The sequence below is a fragment of the Microtus oregoni genome, unplaced genomic scaffold (assembly GCF_018167655.1).
Source record: "Microtus oregoni isolate MIOR12 unplaced genomic scaffold, Mior012 000048F_ref0000485, whole genome shotgun sequence".
Classification (NCBI taxonomy): domain Eukaryota; kingdom Metazoa; phylum Chordata; class Mammalia; order Rodentia; family Cricetidae; genus Microtus; species Microtus oregoni.
Window position 1 is genome coordinate 455,981 of NW_024543222.1, and position 22,362 is coordinate 478,342.

A 22,362-nucleotide genomic window follows, 5' to 3' on the forward strand; every position below is an offset into this window, starting at 1 on the left:
GTGGGAGGACATCAGAAAGCCAGCCAGAGGCCCCGAGACTGCTCTTTACAACCCCCTGGTGGAAGAACACAGAGGACAGGGTTTGTGGAAGAGGACAGCAATATCCTAAGAACAGGTTTCCATAGATCCCGAACTTCTGAGGTCGAGCATCTCTGTAGAGCACACTTGCCTGAGCCTCCCTGAAGCTCCGAGAGGAAGTCAGCAGCCAGGTCAAGGCAGAGGCGGACTCTGGCCACCTGCTGCAGGTACTCCACCGAAGCTGTGCTGGCAGGCTCTGGGCCTCGCCTTCCGGGGGAGTATGTCCTAAGGAAATGGCCTTCCTCTCTCAGGTCCCGCTTGTGACTTCTACAGCCTGCACTTGTCTTCTCATGGATGGAGTCCTGAGGGGTGAGGGATACAGAGAGCAGGGCGTCAGTCTGCATCACAAAGCCCCGTGTAGAGCGTGGGAAAGGCAGTCGCATGGAGAGCAGCAGTGCACCTTTTTGGGACTCATGGAAAAGTAGCCTTCCTGTCTGTGTCAGAGCAAGATGGGTGAGAGCAAGCAAACTTACAAGGGGAAAGGTGAAATTAATATGGGGATGGTAGAAAGTGTCCATAGTGATGAGCTGAGGGGAACCACGGCCAGTTCTGTGCTACACTCCGGGCTGAGGTGCTTTTGTCCTTTGTAGTGAGTGGCAGTGCATGCGTCACCGCCTGGGAAATACATCACTGGAACTCAGCTGCGCAAACTTCAGAGTCACTTACAGAATGAAGACGGCTTGGACATCACTAAGTGCTATCGCCCCACAGTGGCCCCTGAGGGATAGGAAGTACTGACAGACCATCAGGCAACTCATGACTGTACCCCCACTGTAGAGGGCAGTCACACAGAAGGACGCATCTCTGTTGTACTGACTAGAGTGGCATCCTGTTGGCTTTCAGAAATGCTTTCTCTGAATTAACTGCGTGGGTCACAGTTTTCAAAAGAAATGCAGGGACAGCTGCTTTGGGATGTCTTTCTGTACGCTGTGGATATGTGTTGCGCTCGTTGCCTGGTAAAGAAAGCTGCTTTGGCCGTTGGCAAGCCGGATAGAGTGAGGTGGGAAATCCAAGCAGAGATACAGGAGAAGGGCAGAGTCCGAGAGACGCCAGCAGATGCCCAAGGAGCAAGATGCCAGAGTACTGGTAAGCCTGGCAATTACAGATTAATAGAAATGGGTTAATTGAACTTTAAGAGCTAGTTAGTAGTGAGCCTGATCCATCGGCTAAATATTTATAATTAATATAAGCCTCTTAAAGGTTATTTGGGAACGAGCAGGCAGGAGAGAAAGCTCCATTTACAGACAGCCGTCATACCTCCAGGCAGTTGATAAAGAGCAGGTACAGCTCTGTTTTATCTTCTGTTGGGAATGCTCTGTTCTCTATCTGGGTCAAGTAGTTCTGGATGTAATCCTTCACCTCATGGAAGCTGTGGAAAGAGACACAGGGTTCCTGCTTATGTCAGTTTATGGGAAACCCATACCCCACCCTCTGTAAGCTCTAACCCCAGACCTAGTATGCACCAAACAAGCACTCTGTCTAACTGCATCCCTAATTCCTGGAGTCTTTGGGTGAGGGGGGACAGTACACATGATTTGTGACACCAAGCACTGGTCATTTGTAAACTCTTGCACTATTGGTACATTTTTATTGTAGAATGCCCTGGAAAAAATACCCCATAATATAGAGTCATTAATTAATATCATCATGGATCTGCACAGAAAGTGGATCAGCTTGTGGTAGAGGATACATAATGTCTAAAATTTAAATTCTGACTTAATATTTAAACTGTATTATTGGCAGCAAATACCATAGTGTTTAGCTGAGACAGGATCACTCTGTTCTCAGGAAAATGCCCGTGGGCCCAGCTCTGTGCTCCTGAAGCTGCTCTTCCACCAACCTGAAACAAGCAGCTGGTTCCTAACTCAGAGTAACTCCACGTGACTCTAAGGTGACCCCTGTGCTCTGCTGTGCCGCTGGGGTCCATGAGCGCTTCTGGCCCCACAGAACAGTGGTTCTTACCCTTAAGGGTCATGGCGTAGGAAAGCAAATGCATGAAACTTGTATTTCCACAGCTCTGTGTGCTCAGTGGTGAAGAGAACCAGGACTACGACTCCAGACTGTCTACAGCAGCCTTAAGGACGCACTGCAGGCACCCAAAAGGCTGGGAGTGCCCTGATAGGATTCTAGAAAGAGTTGGGGCTTGGGACCATGTGGCCACTTGGATAGCTGCAGCCCTGACTCAGCACATCTGGCACAGAGGAAGGGATGTATCCTACTCCGTCTGATCTACGTACATAGCCACATTCAGTGGAGCACAGGAAGTGGGGGACAGCAAGCCACGTGTCCCACAGTTAGGTTATAGGAGCTGGGGCCAGAAGCACACCCTGGCTTCTTCATAAGTATCACTTGCTGCTGGGCCCTTCCATGGCCTGTGGGTACTGTGGGAACGCCTTGAGCCAATAGTCTTTAAGATACTGATTCACTTTGGGTGTGGTCACATGTACTATATATACAGATGTAAAAGCCTGCGTTGTCCCTTGGCTGCTGGATTCAGTTCCAGTTCCCTGCTCACTATAAGCACACAGCCTTCAAGTGAGCTGGGTTTGCTCACACAGAAGCAGCTTCTCCGGACCATAACAGTTTCCAGCTGTAATTAGCCAAGACACAGTCACAAAAGGCCAAGGGAATCAAAGATCCAGATGAGGGCCACTGACCTGTACTTGAGAAGCAGTTTTAGGAGCACAGAGCGGATGACAGGAGTCTTGTCGACGACATCGTCAAATGGAGACAGAGACTTTGTGTGTTCACGATGCTCTGCAACCAGAGAAGGGGCTGTGGTGCACATCATGGTACACAGCTGAGCTGAAATCTGGGTTTTACATTTATGGGAAGCAGACAACTCACTTTGGGAAGCGTCTCTCCCCAGTTCCTTTTGAATGAAGAGCAAGGACAACAGGCTGTCAATCACGCTATCCTGAGGAGGGGTGTCATCTTTGAAGCACATGGTGGAGACCAGGTCCACGAAGAAGCTGTTACACATGTTCCGGAACTGGGCATGCTTCTTGATGCCTTTGCTAGGCGGGAGGGGGGGGAGGGGAAGGGGGGGTTGTGAAGAATTACTTGTAAGAGTGTGTTCCCAACCCTTCCAGACAGGGATGTCTGTGAGAGTGTGTTCCCAACCCTTCCAGACAGGGATGTCTGTGAGAGTGTGTTCCCAACTCTTCAAGACACAGGGATGTCTGTGAGAGTGTGTTCCCAACCCTTCCAGACAGGGATGTCTGTGAGAGTGTGTTCCCAACTCTTCAAGACACAGGGATGTCTGTGAGAGTCTGTTCCCAACCCTTCCAGGCAGAGTGAGATTGTATAATATTTTGCCTTAATGCTTGTTTGACCTTGAATTCATGGCCATTCTTCTATATCAGCCTTCTGCTAGGTTTAAAACTAGGCTAGCTTTTTTGTTTGGAATCAAAGTTACAATGATAAGAATGATATTCAGACTGCAACAGTGTCAATATTGCTTCTAGGAAGACTGTTAGTGTTTGGACCCCTGGGTGTCCTAGAGTGTGGAGGAGGAGGAGAGGGTAACAGGGTCTGGGCTGCTGAGGCCTCTGCTTGTCCATCTCCAGAAAGCTGGGCTACATCTGCCTTCATCCTCCGTCAGAGAATAACAAGAGTACAGATGAGGATCAGGGCAGGGTTAGGGAGGTGCTGGTCCCAAAAGTCAAGGTAGAGAGCGATCAAGATAATAATCTGATGTTTCTATATGCACATATGTTCACATTCATTGACACCCACATGGACACCCGACCACATGAACACATACATACAAGGAGGGCAGACGAAGGGCTGGGGTATGGGTCAGAGGCCGGGCACCTGCTGAGCCTGCATGAGTCCCTGGGTTCCATCCCCAGCATTGCTCCAACCCTCCCCACTAAAAGATGCCGAGCCACAACTACATGCTTGATTTTCTCTCAAGCACATTATTTATGATTTTCTGGTTTATTTCCTCTATGTTTGCTGGCTCCATGTTTGTGCCTGTCTTATTTGGGAAAGGAATTTTGAGGCAGATGTCCAGGAAGGCTTGCTTCTGAGAGTTCTCTGAAGCCAGCCCTTGGACCTAGGGAAAGCTGACCAAAGGAAGATTGGCTTCTCCAGAGACCGCATAGGAAAAAGAGAGGAAGGAAGCTTAGGAGAAAGGGCGTCTTACCTGTGTTCCCGGGAAACAGTTGGTGAGAACTGGTCTGACAAGTCAGTTAAGCAGTAGGGGCATATCATTTGCCCCGGGACGAGCCAGGTTTTGATGCAGGGTAGACAACATATGTGATCGCAAGGCAGACAGACAGGGTCCTGTGCATCTCCCAGGCAGATGTGACAAGGCTGAATACCAAACCTACAACCAAGAAGACAATCAGTTGCAGAGCAGAAAAACTGCCTGGAAGGAGCGCTCACTTCCACCCCAAGTGCTGGTGTAGAAGAGCTCGCTCTTGGAGTCTTGTCCTGCACAGCTCACCTGCTGAATGTCTTGCTGGCTTTGTCCTTGCATTCACAAAGCATCTTCATTACAGCCATAAATGGCCTGTGGGTCTTGAGGTCCGAGTTCTCTTCAAGACACTGAGGGAGAAGGGCAATAGTGAGCAGTGAGGGGGCCTGAGACTCAACACCATGGTCTCAGTGACTGATGACATGCAGTCCCGTCCTGACTATAGCGCGCCTACAACACTAGGCTCCTGTGATGCTTCTCTTAGCAAGTTCAGAGAGTTTTGTGGGCTCGAGAAGTGTTTTGGCATTTAAGAGCAGTGGTTTGAATCTCAACCACCTGTATTTCCAGTTCCAAGGACCTGACACTCTCTCTGGCTTCCTTGGGTATTAGGCATACACATGGTAAACAGACATGCATGCAGGCAAAACAGAAAAGCCATGCACATAAAATATAAATTAAGTATGATCAGACATGGTAGTGCTTGCCTTTAATTCCAGCACTTGGGAGGCAAAAGCAGGCAGATCTTGGTGAGTTCAAGGCCAGCCAGGTCTTCATAGTGAGTTCTAAGACACCCAGAGATACATAGTGAGACCATGCCTCAAAAAAAAAAAAAAAAAAAAAAAAAAAAGGGCTGGAGAGATGGCTCAGAGGTTAAGAGCACTGACTGCTCTTCCAGAGGTCCTGAGTTCAATTCCCAGCAACCACATGGTGGCTCACAACCATCTGTACTGAGATCTGGTGCCCTCCTCTGGCGTGCAGGCATACATTGAGGCAGAATGTTGTATACATAATAAATAAATAAATCTTAAAAAAAAAAAACCAAAGAAAAAAACAATCTCACATTTAAAATGCCTTTAAAAATTAAAACCAAAAATCATTACAGTATTTTATTTTTCTATCTGTATAAACTCAGATAACTCGGATTATCAGGTTTGGTGGAACTGCTCTCCAAGAGTCTTCTTAGTTTCTGTGACTGTGCTTATATATGCATGTCCACATGTGTGGAGCCTGGAGGACAGACAACCTCAGCTGTCACCTGTGCATGTCCACATGTGTGGAGCCTGGAGGATAGACAACCTCAGCTGTCACCTGTGCATGTCTACATGTGTTTGGAGCCTGGAGGACAGACAACCTCAGCTGTCACCTGTGCATGTCCACATGTGTGGAGACTGCTCAGAGTCGGGCAGACCTTACTGAAGCCCAGCACTCACCTTGTCTAGTAAGAAGACATGCTGGGTTACCAGCTGACTCAGCTCGGGAATCTGGCTTTCAGTCTCCAGGAGAACATGCTCCACAAAGAGCGCAATGGAGAAAATGCGGTTCCACAGGGCTCTGTCAAAGAAGGAGTTAGCCATGAGCTCTGACAGGGAGCCAGAGATACAGGAGGAGAGAGCACGGCTGAACAGAGGCTGGAGCTAGAGGTGAGGTGGTCCGAGGGCTCTTTCCCTGCACAGCACTGTTCCAGACAGTGCCCCACTCTTGCCCACACCAGGGCCATGGGAGACCCAAGCCATGTTCCATACCTCAACACACAGTGGTCCTGCAAACTCAACACAAGGACAGGTCAATGAGGTCTCTCTGCCCACCCTCTCAGCAGGCTGTAGGATTTGGAAGGTCCCAGGGTGAGCACGGAGTGCACTGAGCAGGCTCTTGCTGCTCACCTGACCTCCTGGACGGTGTTTCTGGTTGTGTTCCCACAGCCCCGCAAATACTCTCTGGAACAGACAAGCTCCAGCGGCGTGGCCAGATTCTTCACCATCTGTAACCAGGCCTTGGGACTCGGCTTCAGGATGTCTCCCGTCAGGACTTCAACACAGGCCATTGCTGCAAGCGCATCTAGTGTCTGGAACAAGGAGAACTGGCAGTTGCCCAGCAGGGTCCTCTTCTCCATCACCACCATTCAACACATTCCTGCATCCTTATTCCCAGTGTGTTGTGGGCCCAGGCTTGTCAACTATTCCTCCATCACACTGCAGATGGGCCCATAAAGAACCTCCTATGGGGACAGGGCTCCATAAGCCCTCTGCTCACAGGGTGGATGGGATGCGCTCACCGAGGGCAGGCCCAGCTGGCCCTCCCCGGGGGGACCCCTACCATTTCACTCCCAGCCCAGCTCGGCTTCTGTGCAGCTTCACTGAGACTTCTCAGGACCCGGGGCTGGATAGTCAGCACTCTAGAGAAGTTCTGCAGCCGCGTCCTGAAGTGCTGGTAGGCAAGGTGCACCCAGGGCAAGGAGAGCCCTTCCTCAGGCGTTCCTGAAGTCACTTGGAGCTCATGGAGACAGGACCACAGGGCCATCTGCAGCAACTGGAGACAAAAGCATTTCAGTACAGAGTTGTACATGATGAAGACATGCTTTTCTGTGGAAGATCGTAAGCATTCTAAAGCAAGTTTTTAAAAAAAGTTGATCTAATCTGTTAGCTCATGTCTCTTCAGGACGATGATTTCCTGGCTGCTTTCTGGTGGAGTTTTATGGTCATTTTGCTCAATGGCACTCGAAACTGGTATGCCCACTAGTCTTATGCCAACTAGACACAGCTAGAGTCATTGGAGAGGAGGGAGCCTCAGTTGAGAAAACACCTCTGCAAGATCAGGCTGGAGGCAAGTCTGTAGGGCATTTTCTTTTTTCTTCTCTATGTATCCCTTGCTGTCCTGGAACTCACTGTGTAGACCAAGGCTGATCTCAAACTGCAGAGATCCCCCAGCCCCTGCCTCCCAGGTGCTGGAATTAAAGGGGTGTCACCACCACCTGGCTCCCCCATTTCTCTTTTAAGGTCTTAGACACTGCATTCCATCCCGACATCTACATTTATTCTATCAGCAGGTGGTTTATTAAGTCTCACAAATCGAACAAGGCTTGATCCATAATGATTCTAGGAAGAACTGCATTAACCTCTGACCCTACAGGTTATAGTATGTTCCCAAATTTATACCTACGCAATGAGGTTTGAAGGTTTGGGGCAGTCAAATGCATCAATCCAGTGAATTTTATTTTTGTATTTATTATAATTATTATTTTTATTATTACTGTTACTATTGGTTTCCTGTACCCTAGGCTGCTCCTGAACTTGCTTTGGTCTTCAACTACTGTTCCTCCTGCCTCTATCTCTGTAGTGGAGGGATTATAGATTATCTAGGATTATAGATGTTTGCCACTATAAGGGCAGCTATGGAGAGATCTTAGAACTCCTTCAAGTGATACAAAGTTGCCTCTAGAAGACACAGTGGAGGCTGGGGGTTTGATCCTGAGTGTCCCATAGCTCTAACGGTGTCCTAATCTGGCAACACTGGCCGAGGTGAGAATGGGCTCCTGTCCATATCACCCATACCTACCTTTAACTCCTTCCTTGAAGCCACTTTCATGGTCAAAAGCAGGAAGTCCTTCGAGTAGCTCTGCAGGAGATCCTGCTGCTGTGCCACAGGGAGCTGAGCCAGAAACCTGCCCAAGGGAGTCTTCTGGAAGATTTCCACGAACTTCTTAGATAACCCTACAGGAGAAGGCAGAGGGTGGCATCAGCGGGTGAAACCCTGAGTCTAGGGAAGAAAGAGGTCACTGCCCCAAGAAGGAGCCATGAGACCCAGGCTGCAGGGGTGGCTGTGCTGAACTGGAGCCCAGAGTGGCGCTGGCTGCCTGGCCGCTGTCCAGAAGCCAGGGAAAACATAGAGGCAGAAGCAGTGTTAAGGCTGGGTCACGAACAGCCAAGCTAGCCCAGGGAGAAAACATGGGCGACACCCCGTCTGTAGTCTGTCTAGAGTTATAGGTGGGTTAGCAGAGGTTGGTCCTGGGGCTGGGGTCAGGGGCCACACCAACAATCACTCTGCTTCCCTCAACTCTGTAGGGATAAGTCCCGCCCCTTGGGGGGCGTGTTCGCCTCGGGCTAATGTCTGCCTATAAATTTGGCAAGCAGTGCTCCCAGCCTTAGCTTCTGCTTTCCTGGTCTCCTCAGGAACTGTGGTTCTGTAAGTCTATTTCTACATTAAAGCTATAGATATATATATTTTTACACTCTGTCTGCATTCATTTACGCCGTTACATTTTGTAGTAAATAGGGGCGGTGGGGCTGCGTCCCCAGCACCCTGGCTGCATGGCTAGCTTATGCCCGAAATAACAACACACAAACTGTATTCATTTAATCACTGCTTGGCCCATTTCTATGTAGCCTCTTCTAGGCTAATTCTCGCACCTGGACTAGCCCATTTCTAATATTCTATGTAGCACAGCTAGGTGCGCTTACCGGGAAGATTCTAGGCTATGTCCATCCTGGGTCGGAGCTTCATAGCGTGCGTCTGCCTGGGAGCTGGGAGCATGGCATCTCTCTGAGGCATATGCTCCCGAGAGGAGAGCTGTGGAGTCTGAGCTCACTTCCTCTTCCTCCCAGCGTTTTGTTCTGTTTACGCCTCCCACCTATCTTCTAACCAATGAGGGCCAAGCAGTTTCTTTTTATTTAACCAATGACCTTCCTCCATCACGACTCTGCTCGCAGCTGCTCAGAACCAGCAGGGGCAGAGGGTCTGTCTTCAGGAAAATGGCCAGATCCCTAATGTTTGACAGCAAGGTGCTGTGTGACGTGGAGGACCTGATGGCTCCACATGGAGGAGGATGCTCTGCTCTGATAAATTCCATGATGGGCTGATGTGGGAGTGTCATATATCAATCTGTTGATTTCATTGGTTAAGCAATAAAGAGACTGCGTGGCTGGCCCTCACACGTTAAAACATAGGTGGGAGGAGTAAACAGAACAGAATGCTGGGAGGAAGAGGAAGTGAGCTCAGACTCAACAGCTCTGCTCTGGAGCAGAGACACCATGCTCCCTGCTCCTGGGCAGACACATGTGATGAACCTCTGACCCAGGATGGACGTAGGCTAGAATCTCCCTGGTAAGCCACCTCGTGGGCTACAGTAGAAATGGGCTAGTCCAGGTGCGAGAGTTAGCCAAGAAGAGGCTAGATAGAAATGGGCCAAGCAGTGTTTAAAAAAATACAGTGTCCATGTAATTATTTCAGGGCATAAACTAGCCAGGCAGCCGGGGTGCTGGGGACACAGCCCCGCCGCTCATATTACTACAATGGGGACATTTCCTGAGTTGTCCAGGAGCCCAGGTGAGAAAATCCTTCCTAGTCCTGGAAGCAAACTCTTCCCTGAGGTAACATGGCCCATTTGTCATGCTTCCAAACAGTGACGAAAGGATTTACCCTGTCACGTCACCTATAGACTTATGGCCCTGGATGGAGACTTCTGCTTTCAGCAGAATTTTGATTTCTGGTTACATGTATTTGTGCATGTATGTGTGCATGCACATGTATTCATGTATCACAGCACATGTGTGGAGGTCAAAGGACAACTTGTACCAATCAGCTCCGTCCTCCTGACATGCAGATATCAAGGATTGAATTCAGATTATCTGGAGCTTGGTGCCAGATGCCTACGCCCACTGAGCCACCTCGTCAGCTCTGCAACAGAAGTTTTCAAACACCATTCTGGGGGCTGTTCTACTACCAGAGTGTTAAAACTGAAACCTCCATAATTGCCCTATCTTGAGCAGGTAAATTCTTTTTTTTTTTTTTTTTTTTTGAGACAGGGTTTCTCTGTAGCTTCTGAGCCTGTCCAGGAACTAGCTCAAATAGACCAGGCTAGCCTCGAACTCACAGAGATCCGCCCACTCTTCCTCTCAAGTGCTGGGATTAAAGGTGTGTGCTGCCTGTGCCTGGCTGAGCAGGTTAATGTTTGTGCATTGCCTTGAGTCTGCTGTGGGGTAGCTCACCCTCTGTGTCTGTGATATACTGAGCCTGCATCCAGAGCTCCTCCAGGTAGTCCCTGATCCTCCAGCTAAAAGGCACAGCATTGCAGGCGTCCTTGGGCAGGTTCATGTGGCTCTGTACCAGGATGGAGGACCTGCAGCAAGGCGAGCGAGAGGGAGGTTTGTGAGTTGTTACTTGAGCCATGAGGTAGTGTGCACAATGCAGCCTTCAGTCCTGAGAGAGAGAAGCTATCACTGGGGCACGGCTGTGATGGGTCACTTGTCTACATGGGTGAGGTCCTGGGCAGCAGCTCATACGACAAGGAGCAGGAGAAGACATGTTAGGGATGGGAGATGTCTCAGTCAAGTCAGGGTGTGCAAGCATGAGGTCCTGTGTTTGGACCCCTAGCACCCTCTTTAAAAAAGGTGAGTGCAGTTGCATCCACTTGAAATCCCAGGACAGGGAGGCAGAGATGAGGAGTGACCCTGGTGTTGGCTGTGCAGCCACTCTAGCCAAATACTAAGCTTCAAGATGAGAGAACTTCTCAGAAAAGCAGGGATTCGTGGGAGAGATGGCTCAGCAGTTAAAAGCAGATGTTGCTCTTCCAGAGGACCTGAGTTCAGTTCCCAGCACCCACATCATGGATGATGTCTGCCTGCAGCTCCAGCTCCAAGGGCTCTTCTGGTCTCCATGACAACCATGTAAACAGATATAGACAGACACACACAAATAAAAACAAGAGGTCTGCCCTGAATGAGGAAGATACGCTGTGCTAATGCACATGCCTGTGCACATATGGGCATACACACACACACACACAATAAATTCTTAAAATTAAAAAAAAATTAAAAGACTACTGTTTAAGGTCTCGTGGATAGCTCCAGGTAGGTTTCCAGGTCAGGGAATCTGCTATATATGAACTCAAGGAAAACCCTTGTTTACAGACAGAAGAAAAGTGGCAGCAAGAGCCAAGTTAGTTGCCCAAAATTCTGTGGCAGAACCAAGTCTCTGAAGCCTCCACCTTCCCTACTCCTCCTGTGCAGAGGTCTGACCATAAGCTTGAAGCTTTCTTACATGAACATCAGCAGCACGCTGTACTCTAATCAAGTGCTCCCACCAGCAGTTCAGAATTCCATTACTGGAGAGATGGTTCAGTAGTTAAGGGTGCTTAACTACGGAACCATCTCTACCTGAGCTCTGATCTGTTCCTGTTACCCACATTCAGTGGCTCACAATTGTCTGTAACTCCTGCTCCAGGGATCCAATACTCTCTTTGGGGCTCTATGGGCACCCAAACACATGGTACCCACACAATTTTTAATATCCCCTTCTTTATGTATTTCTTTATAGTCTACATTTTGGAGCCAAAGTTTTTGTGAGTCCAAGCCCCACAGGTCAGGCCATGGGGAAGGGAGAAGCACAGGAAAGGCAAAGCAGAGGTTCTGCCACCTCAGCATCTGTGTGCACAATAGAACCTGGTGAGCTGAACGTCACATGTGCCCTCAGAGTAGGCAGATGGAACAGCAGAGTGACCAGGACCTCTCAGGGTTTCTGTGAGCATTGTCTGCTGCTGTGATGCTCCAGGATGCACTGAGCAGGTGCACAGGGTACCAGCACTAGCTTGGGGAGAGAGCACGGTGCTGCTCTGTTTTCAACTTCCCCTCCATAAAAGCAAGGCTTCCACTCACCCTGTGTTGTTTACCACAAGAGGGATGTTCAGGAACTTAATGTCTCTGAAAATAAACATCCAAAGATCTTGGGCCCAGGCTGGAGAATCTGACTGAGCCAATAGCTCCAGGTTGCCATCTCTGTCCATGTAAGATATCATGCTGGCCAGGAAGGGGGTGACCATATTTTGAATCCGTTTCCAAAGGGTATGCCTGCAACCGGGGCAGAGGAAACCCAATATGGTTAGGGTACTCACGACACGCACTACTGCTGCCTCTGCATTCTCGTCCTGAGGTTCCCACATGAAAGCTGGAATAACAGTAGCTTGCCAGTATTTTCAAGAATGGGGAAGGTGGTTGGTGATCTCTCAACTGTTAGCAGCATAGGTCACATAGTTAGCAGCATGGGATACATGGTTAACGGCATGGGTTACATGGTTAACAGCACGAGTTACATGTTTAACCGCACGGGTTACATGGTTAACAGCATGGGTTACATGGTTAACAGCACGGGTTACATGGTTAACAGCATGTTGTTAACTACATCACTCTGCGCTGCTGATCTGCTGAGGACTATAATATGAATCAGTGGCAAGCATCATCATACCATGAACCAAGACTCCAGCACCATCCCAAGACAAAAATTGATTTGAAGATTATAGGAAAACAGTTATTAAGTAATGTTGTAGACTGGTATCTAGTGTTAGCATCTAATACAGAGAATGTGAAGAGAAGAGATTAAAACCTGCTGAGGAAGGAAACAGTTGTCACAGTGGACAAAGACCTCCCTTGAGTCACACGAGCAGGAGTGCATCACTAGAGTCACACCAGCAGGAGTGCGTCACTAGAGTCACACCAGCAGGAGTGTGTCACTAGATCACACCAGCAGGAGTGCATCACTAGATCACACCAGCAGGAGTGCATCACTAGATCACACCAGCAGGAGTGCATCACTGAGAGTCACACCAGCAGGAGTGCGTCACTAGAGTCACACCAGCAGGAGTGCATCACTGAGAGTCACACCAGCAGGAGTGCATCACTAGATCACACCAGCAGGAGTGCATCACTGAGATTCACACCAGCAGGAGTGCGTCACTAGAGTCACACCAGCAGGAGTGCATCACTGAGAGTCACACCAGCAGACTACATCACTAGAGTCACACCAGCAGGAGTGCATCACTAGAGTCACACCAGCAGGAGTGCGTCAATGAGAGTCACACCAACAGGAGTGCGTCACTAGATCACACCAGCAGGAGTGCGTCACTAGAGTCACACCAGCAGGAGTGCATCACTAGAGTCACACCAGCAGGAGTGCGTCACTGAGAGTCACACCAGCAGGAGAGCGTCACTAGAGTCACACCAGCAGGAGTGCATCACTAGATCACACCAGCAGGAGTGCGTCACTGAGAGTCACACCAGCAGGAGAGCGTCACTAGAGTCACACCAGCAGGAGTGCATCACTAGATCACACCAGCAGGAGTGCATCACTGAGAGTCACACCAGCAGGAGTGCATCACTAGAGTCACACCAGCAGGAGTGCATCACTGAGAGTCACACCAGCAGGAGTGCATCACTGAGAGTCACACCAGCAGGAGTGCGTCAGTAGATCACACCAGCAGGAGTGCATCACTGAGAGTCACACCAGCAGGAGTGCGTCACTAGAGTCACATCAGCAGGAGTGCATCACTAGATCACACCAGCAGGAGTGCGTCACTGAGAGTCACACCAGCAGGAGAGCGTCACTAGAGTCACACCAGCAGGAGTGCATCACTAGATCACACCAGCAGGAGTGCGTCACTAGAGTCACACCAGCAGGAGTGCATCACTGAGAGTCACACCAGCAGGAGTGCATCACTAGATCACACCAGCAGGAGTGCATCACTGAGAGTCACACCAGCAGGAGTGCATCACTAGAGTCACACCAGCAGGAGTGCATCACTAGAGTCACACCAGCAGGAGTGCGTCACTAGAGTCACACCAGCAGGAGTGCATCACTAGATCACGCCAGCAGGAGTGCATCACTAGATCACACCAGCAGGAGTGCGTCACTAGAGTCACACCAGCAGGAGTGCATCACTAGATCACACCAGCAGGAGTGCATCACTAGAGTCACACCAGCAGGAGTGCGTCAATGAGAGTCACACCAACAGGAGTGCGTCACTAGATCACACCAGCAGGAGTGCGTCACTAGAGTCACACCAGCAGGAGTGCATCACTAGAGTCACACCAGCAGGAGTGCGTCACTGAGAGTCACACCAGCAGGAGAGCGTCACTAGAGTCACACCAGCAGGAGTGCATCACTAGATCACACCAGCAGGAGTGCGTCACTGAGAGTCACACCAGCAGGAGAGCGTCACTAGAGTCACACCAGCAGGAGTGCATCACTAGATCACACCAGCAGGAGTGCATCACTGAGAGTCACACCAGCAGGAGTGCATCACTAGAGTCACACCAGCAGGAGTGCATCACTGAGAGTCACACCAGCAGGAGTGCATCACTGAGAGTCACACCAGCAGGAGTGCGTCAGTAGATCACACCAGCAGGAGTGCATCACTGAGAGTCACACCAGCAGGAGTGCGTCACTAGAGTCACATCAGCAGGAGTGCATCACTAGATCACACCAGCAGGAGTGCGTCACTGAGAGTCACACCAGCAGGAGAGCGTCACTAGAGTCACACCAGCAGGAGTGCATCACTAGATCACACCAGCAGGAGTGCGTCACTAGAGTCACACCAGCAGGAGTGCATCACTGAGAGTCACACCAGCAGGAGTGCATCACTAGATCACACCAGCAGGAGTGCATCACTGAGAGTCACACCAGCAGGAGTGCATCACTAGAGTCACACCAGCAGGAGTGCATCACTAGAGTCACACCAGCAGGAGTGCGTCACTAGAGTCACACCAGCAGGAGTGCATCACTAGATCACGCCAGCAGGAGTGCATCACTAGATCACACCAGCAGGAGTGCGTCACTAGAGTCACACCAGCAGGAGTGCATCACTAGATCACACCAGCAGGAGTGCATCACTAGATCACACCAGCAGGAGTGCATCACTAGATCACACCAGCAGGAGTGCATCACTAGATCACACCAGCAGGAGTGCGTCACTAGAGTCACACCAGCAGGAGTGCATCACTAGAGTCACACCAGCAGGGGTACATCACTAGAGTCACACCAGCAGGAGTGCATCACTAGGTCACACCAGCAGGAGTGCATCACTGAGAGTCACACCAGCAGGAGTGCATCACTAGAGTCACACCAGCAGGAGTGCGTCACTAGATCACACCAGCAGGAGTGCATCACTGAGAGTCACACCAGCAGGAGTGCATCACTAGATCACACCAGCAGGAGTGCATCACTGAGAGTCACACCAGCAGACTACATCACTAGAGTCACACCAGCAGACTACATCACTGGAGAGCTACAAAGGGCTCCCTGCAGCTTTTACCCTTGTACCTGAAGGTGCCTGCCTCCTGGAGGGCATCCTGATTGGCAGCCTCCCTGGTGACCCACTGCTTTTGAGTGGGAGTCTGGTTCTCTTCTTGCTTCTTTAGGAGAGCATGGAGGCGCATCTTAGATTCCCGCAAAAAGGAGGCTGTGAAGATGATGGGAACTGACTTGATGAATTCATGCACACATGGTGGTAGGGCCCATCATAGTTTTTGACCCTCCTTACCCACGAGAAAAGCTGCCCACCCTTTGGCCGGGAAAGTTCTATTACATAATCTGACCAATTACCATGGGTTCTACCATTGTCTGCTGCTCCTGCCAAGTCCAAGAAGCCTGAAAGGTCACCCTCTCCACATGAGATGGAAGGTGCGGCACTAGGGTGCAGAGCTCACTCACCACTGCGTGCGTTGTCTTCATTTAAGAGGCCAAGAAGAATGGTGACTCTCCTCGTGCTGCGTGCGCAGCTCTCATTCTGGTCCCTGAGCATCCCCACTGCACTCTGCACACAGCTCCGCAGCAGTCTGGTGGTGTCCAGGACCTGTGCACACCCAGGAAGAGAACAGGCTTCTAGTTGCCAGTTCCAGTCTGGACAAAGGCAGGGGCACCCATGTGAAATGATGGTTTTGTGTTGGCAACCATGTGGCCCCAGTTGGTGGTCATTATGGCAAAAGTTGCACTACAGCCTACCAGCCATATCCCTCCATGACCAACATTAGCAAGCGAGCCAGGGATGAGGAATGGGACAGAACTAACTTAGTGAAGGGAATGATTCACTGACACATCCACTGTGGAAGGAGGACAGGGTCCAGGCTAACCCTCCCCCAGTCATAACTACAGGGTTCTTATAACTCCCAGGAGAGAGGTCAAAGGTGCAGCTCCCTTAGCCAATGGGAAAAGCAATACTCACAACATAGCCTCCCGGGTCAGATACCATCTCCGGCTCCTCTGGACCTTCCACTTCCATTCTTTCCTCTGCCATTTCCCCTGACTCGCTGGTCTCTGTCTCCATCGCCTCCTCTGGTTCATCTGTTAGACAAAAGGCAAGGCAAACATGCTCCAGTTACCATGAGGACCAGAATGGGGTGTGTCACATGGTCTGGGACTTGCCCGGCTTCCCTGCCCCTATCTGTAGTGGTGGCCCTAGTAAAGGGAACATGTGCCTGTCTATCAGCTCCAACTCTTGCCCAGGTGCTCCCTAGCCTGGCAAGGCCTCTAAGGGCTGGCAAAGGAACCCTAAGTAGACTGGCGAGCTGTGGGCACACTCAGGGCGCCTTCCCCTCGGCCGCACCACAGTTTGTTATGAACTCTGAGGGCCGGGGCTGCAAGAGCAGCGTGGCTCTGCGTCCAGCACCACAGTACTGCCGCCCCTAACGTTTCCCCTGTCACCTCCACCATGTCCCCAGATGGCTGTCTTGTGACTCACGCTCAGGGTTGTCCGCTGGCTTGAACAGCTGGCTGATGGTGACATTCTGCAGTTTAGTGACATCTGAGGCCATGATTGTGGATCTGCGGAGGTCGTCGATGTGTACAGACCGCCACAGCCCTGTGAGGAACACAGTCACTGGAGCCCTCTGTAGCCTAGCTGTGCCCTTACGTCATTACAAGCCACATATGCCAGCCTGGCTCCTATGTCCATTTGTTTATTTTATTATTACTTTTCTGTGCATGTGTATGTGTACGTGTGTGCCGCATGTGCCATAGCACTGTGTGGAGCCTGGGGATCGAACTCAGAATGTTAAGATTCACAGCAAGTGCCTTTACCTCCTGTTCTGTCCACCTGGGCTAACACAAATATTATTGGAAGATTGATTAACTGATTTTTATGTATTGATTATTTGCCAACAAGTAGATATGGACACCATGTGTGTGCCTTGCAGGTCAGACGAGGTTGTCAGATCCCTTGGAACTGGAGATAGAGACGGCTCTGATGCTGTGTGGGTGCTAGGAATCACATCCAGGTCCTCTGCACCAGCAGTCGACACTCTTAATCGCGCTTCACCCCAAGTTTTAATTACATTCAGCAGATGGGGTCATCAGTACCCCAACGTCTAAGTTCCTAGACATGGGAGAAACTACAAGATCTGTGGACAAGATCAACCTAAGCACTCTTTAAATGTTAAGTAAGCTTTTGCAAAGTGCCATGGTGAGCTCGGGACTCCTCATGCATATCTGACCGCAGCCACCTCGTCACCATTAGTAAAGGGCCCATGGGTGACACCACAGTCACCTCGTCACCATTAGTAAAGGGCCCATGGGTGCCAATGCAGCCACCTCGTCATCATTAGTAAAGGGTCCATGGGTGCCAATGCAGCCACCTCGTCATCATTAGTAAAGGGCCCATGGGTGCCAATGCAGCCACCTCGTCATTATTAGTAAAGGGCCCATGGGTGACACCACAGCCACCTCGTCATCATTAGTAAAGGGTCCATGGGTGACACCACAGCCACCTCGTCATCATTAGTAAAGGGTCCATGGGTGACACCACAGCCACCTCGTCATCATTAGTAAAGGGTCCATGGGTGACACCACAGTCACCTCGTCATCATTAGTAAAGGGCCCATGGGTGCCAATGCAGCCACCTCGTCATCATTAGTAAAGGGTCCATGGGTGCCAATGCAGCCACCTCGTCATCATTAGTAAAGGCGTGTGAGGCACTGGCGAGGTCTGCTCTCCATTATCTATGAAAATATCCATTGCTTATTCCCATTTCGGGAATAGACATGTCTTAAAGCAGGAGAGAGCAGGGGACTCTGATTTCTCCCAGAGTCAGTGCAGAAAACTGACAGGAAATGAGAGAAAAGCTAGAAATCTAGGATAGAAGTGTATGCAATCACCATATCTGGCCAAAAATAATGCTTCGGTAACTGGTTAAGAAACCTAACGGTGACTTACAAGTATTGCTGGGATTCAGATTCTACTTCCAGACACAGGACCACACCTCAAATACTATATAAAGGAACACACACTAGAGCAGTGGCTCTCAACCTTCCTGACGTGGCGACTCCTTAATACAGATCTTCATGTTATAGTGACCCCAACCGTAAAATGATTTCATTGCTATTCATAACTATAAGCATGCTACTGTTTTGACTCGTAAGGTAAATAAATATGTGATCTGCGGGATATCTGACATGTGACCCACTGTTGAGAACCTTGTCCTGGGGTACTGTGGTCCTACCTCCATGGAACCCCACGTACGATGTACCACTTCCCACTCGGGAAAGTTTCGTGATGAAATAAATGAAGACCAAGTCCTTCGTTCCTTGAGTTTTGTTGATTTCATTGATGGTGGAATACCTGTTTAAAAAGCCAAACAAATCAGTGCCAGGCAAGCAAACGTGTGTTAGGAGCTGGCACGTGCCCTGGGAGCTGACGGGCAATCTCAGTCAGTGTCAGGAGATTAAAATGCACTTCACAACCTCATGATGATTTGGGCTCACTTCCCCTCTTCCCAGAATCCTCTGCTCAGGAGTGCCCTTCCTTTCCTGCATAGAATCGTGTGCTCTCAACTCTTTGCTTTGCTGTGACACAGGCGAAGGAGCCCTGCGCACAGTGTTGAAGAGGACACACACACACACACACTTTAGAAGCAGGGCCTGGTAGCACAGGCTGGTCACACTGCTCAGGAGACTGAATCATGAGGACTATAAGTCCAAGGCTAGCCTGGACAACTCTGTGAGACCCGGTGCAGAATGAAAAGTAAAAAGAGGCTGGAGAGCTGGCTCAGCAGTTAAGAGCACTTGCTGCTCTCCCAGAGGACCCAGGTTTGATGCTCAGCACCCACATGGCGGCTTACTGCTGCCTGCAACTCCAGCTCCAGGAGAGTCAATGCCGTCATTTGGCCTCTGGAGGTACCAGGTTCATATACATACATATGCCCTCAAAATCAAAATGATTATTTTAAAAATTAAAAAGAGGGCTGTTGTAGCTCAGTGATGGAGACCTGGTTTATGAACATAATTGAGGTTGCTGGGCAGTGGTGGTGCACACCTTTAATCCCAGCTCTGGGGAAGCAGAGGCAGGCAGATCTCTATGAATTTGAGGTCAGCTCGGTCTACAAAGGAAGTTTGAGGACAGCCTACGTTGTCACATTGAAAAACCATGTCAAAATATCAAAAAAAAAAACCCTGAAAATATCAAAAAAGAGAGAGCCAAATACACACACATTCAGGAACCACACACTACACTCACACATTATACACATGTACAAACCATAAACATAACACACACCCCATTTCCACATCACCCCCCACAGTCTCTTCAGTTACTGCTTTGAACTTACAATAAATTCATTTCATTTGGAAACCATGGCTAGAGTGACCGCAAACGTCGTTCAAGGCCATTGCTAAACATCCCATTAAAGGCCTACTGTTTACACTTGTGTTTACAATTTTGCTCTCCCCGCAGTGTGTGTGGATGTGCATGCATGTGTGTGCACGAGCATGGAACCTAGGGATCAACCTCACGTATCAGTCCTTAGGAGAGATTTCAAGACAGTCTCACTAGGACACGGGCTCTCTGAGTAGGCTAAGCTTGCCCAGGGATCATCTGCTCTGTCTCCCCAGCACCGGTACGGCAAGTGTGCATTGCTACACCCAGACTTTACGTGGGCGCTGGGGATTGAACTCAGGTCCTCTTGCTCACGGGAATGCACTAGTCCCTAGACCTCCAGCTGTTTTCATTTATTTATATAGTCGTCTGCTGCACAGGATTTTCTTGTTAATTCCTGTTTCTCGTGGCACTGCAGTGCTTCAGAGAGAGATTCTTCTGAGGTTGTGAGGGAGTGTTGCTTCCCTGTGTTGTTTCTTCTAGACAACCCTGAAAACATACTTGGCAGAGGCTACAAGCTGGGCGCCGTGGTCGCCATCGTCAAAGTCCGTCTGGATGACAAGGATTTTACGCCTGGCTGGGTTCATTAAGCAAGAGCTGGAGGAGAAAGGGAATTACCAGGTGAGTTCCCTGTCCCGGCATATGGATAAAGGAATTCCCTGATGGAGGGTGAGGCCAGGGCCACACAGAAAAGGCATGCAGAGATGCCCTGGTGAGGTAAGCAGATGACTCAGCAGAATTCCAAATGGCCAGCAAGGCTTCCTGGGAGACAGAGGACCAGGCTGGGAAGCTCTATGCGAGGACTAGAGGAGTGGAGACAGAGAGGCCGAGCGGGAGTCCTAGGCGTGACACTGCAGACTGAAGCCCCCACCCTCAGTTCACTGGCCAGTGCCAGTTACTACAGCCCCGCCATGGCACCAGGCCAGGCTGGGTCCCTGAGAGTGGAGCTAGCAGGGCCCTCACCGGACTTCCTTAAGGAAGGAGTATTCAGTGTCGAACTGCTGCAGCGACAGGACCGCAGGCCTTGAGGCCAGTCCTCTCAGCTCAGACTCCAAGTCTTGACAGTCCGTACTGGTCAGCAGTCTGGAGAAGGTCGTAATCTGCAAAGAGGGGGCGAACTGTTGGCCAGAAGCCAAAGGGGAGGCCGTCTGCTGTTAGAGCCCAGACACGTGAGTGTGAACCCCACCATGGTGGGCATATGTGTTTCCAGGAGGAACACAGGCCCAGAGACTCTCCAGAGACAAGACAGGTGAGGTACGAGGAGCTACAGGGTTCACAGCACCCGAGAGAAGTGCCCTGACAGGTGCTTGGTCTCCTTCCTGTTTGGACCCTTCTGGGAGAGTCTCAGATTTCTTTAGGACCCAGCACAAATGTCACTTCCTACACAGGACAGACATCCTGCTGTCAGATGGTGTTAGCCTCTGGCCTCTTCCTCCTGTCAGGGCAGTTCTCAGTGGGCCATGCCCACACCGCAAACTCAAATATCCCTTAGGCTGTGCTGAAACTTGAGCCCCCAGTTCTCACTTCCTTGCCTGATCCCTGAGCTTCTGATTCCCTCACATCCAAACCTGATGCTCCTTCCTAAACTTCCTGTGTTGCTAATCAAAGCCTGCGGAAGTGAGGAGGGTGAGGAGGGCTCTGGGAGTGCCCTGTCAGCAGATGCCCATGCCCACTGCCCCTCCATGAAGTCAGTAATTAGCCTGTGGTCTGTACCCAACCATTGCCTGTCTGTCTGTCTCTCTCTCTCTCCTTGTGCATGGGTATTTTCCTTGCATGTATTTCTGTGCACCCCTTGTATGTCTGGTCGCTGCAGGGGTCAGAAGGAGGTACTGAATCCCCTGGAACTAGAGTGACAGCTGGTTGTGAGCTGCCATGTGGGTTCTGGGAATTGAACCCAGGTCCTTTGGAAGAGAACCCAGTGCTCCTCACCATTGAACAATCTCTCCAACCACCCAGCCATTTCTTCATTTGTTTGCTTGTTTCTTTTTCAAGACAAGGGTTCTCTGTGTGCCCCTGGCTGTCCTTAAACACATTGGTAGGCCAGGACGGCCTGAAAATCAGAGATCTGCCTGCTTCTGCCTCCTGAGTGTAGGGACTATCCTGATCCTGAAGCTGTTAACTGACCTGCTTCCATGATGGTCTCTGCCTCACTGTTGTCCCATTGCCACAGCCCTTCTCGACATTCACCTGCAGTGTTGCTCTTGGCAGGAAGGATCGAGTTCCTTAGCAGAGCCACTGAGGACCCCTGAAGGAGCTTTCTGATCATCTCAACCTCAGGACACAAAACTCACAGCTTGGAGCCTCAAGCTCTACCAGTGAATTCTCGCAGAGGTTTTCAATCTCAGACCCTTTGTCCTTGCATGTGCCCAGCCAGCCCTAGGGGTGCCTCTTAAAGAAAGCCACATCTGTCCTCTCATCGCGTGCACAGTAGACTTCCTGTGGTGCTGACCCTGTTTGAACACCGCCTTTCTAAGCTCCACACACATTGACCTACAAGAGAACAGTGTGAGGCCAGGGACACTGAACTTACCCACTGTGCTCAGAACATAATGGGGAGCCAAGGGTCAGCATACCCATACTACCTATAAGTCACCCTGCAGTTTGGTGTAAATCTGGGTTTAGTTCCTGACCCTAGGAATCTAGGACCCTTGGATGACAGAGCAGAGTGTGAGGCT

At 50.2% G+C, this 22,362-nt stretch overlaps 1 protein-coding gene across 1 annotated transcript in view; it reads right to left on the minus strand.

The window, feature by feature from the left end:
* LOC121436100 (E3 ubiquitin-protein ligase RNF213-like) overlaps nucleotides 1–22,362 on the minus strand; it is a 95,893-nt gene that overhangs the window by 21,183 nt on the left and 52,348 nt on the right. Inside the window, exons 30-48 of the mRNA XM_041635758.1 lie at nucleotides 20,651–20,787; nucleotides 20,189–20,284; nucleotides 18,537–18,655; nucleotides 16,782–16,901; nucleotides 16,274–16,375; nucleotides 15,755–15,922; nucleotides 15,365–15,503; nucleotides 11,929–12,120; nucleotides 10,264–10,394; nucleotides 7,835–7,989; nucleotides 6,596–6,808; nucleotides 6,163–6,344; nucleotides 5,713–5,833; nucleotides 4,532–4,632; nucleotides 4,229–4,411; nucleotides 2,926–3,095; nucleotides 2,736–2,835; nucleotides 1,336–1,447; nucleotides 170–380 (exon numbers count right to left, since the gene is read on the minus strand). Coding sequence (XP_041491692.1) covers nucleotides 170–380; nucleotides 1,336–1,447; nucleotides 2,736–2,835; nucleotides 2,926–3,095; nucleotides 4,229–4,411; nucleotides 4,532–4,632; nucleotides 5,713–5,833; nucleotides 6,163–6,344; nucleotides 6,596–6,808; nucleotides 7,835–7,989; nucleotides 10,264–10,394; nucleotides 11,929–12,120; nucleotides 15,365–15,503; nucleotides 15,755–15,922; nucleotides 16,274–16,375; nucleotides 16,782–16,901; nucleotides 18,537–18,655; nucleotides 20,189–20,284; nucleotides 20,651–20,787 — 2,752 coding nt within the window. The remainder of the gene's footprint in view (nucleotides 1–169; nucleotides 381–1,335; nucleotides 1,448–2,735; nucleotides 2,836–2,925; nucleotides 3,096–4,228; nucleotides 4,412–4,531; nucleotides 4,633–5,712; nucleotides 5,834–6,162; nucleotides 6,345–6,595; nucleotides 6,809–7,834; nucleotides 7,990–10,263; nucleotides 10,395–11,928; nucleotides 12,121–15,364; nucleotides 15,504–15,754; nucleotides 15,923–16,273; nucleotides 16,376–16,781; nucleotides 16,902–18,536; nucleotides 18,656–20,188; nucleotides 20,285–20,650; nucleotides 20,788–22,362) is intronic.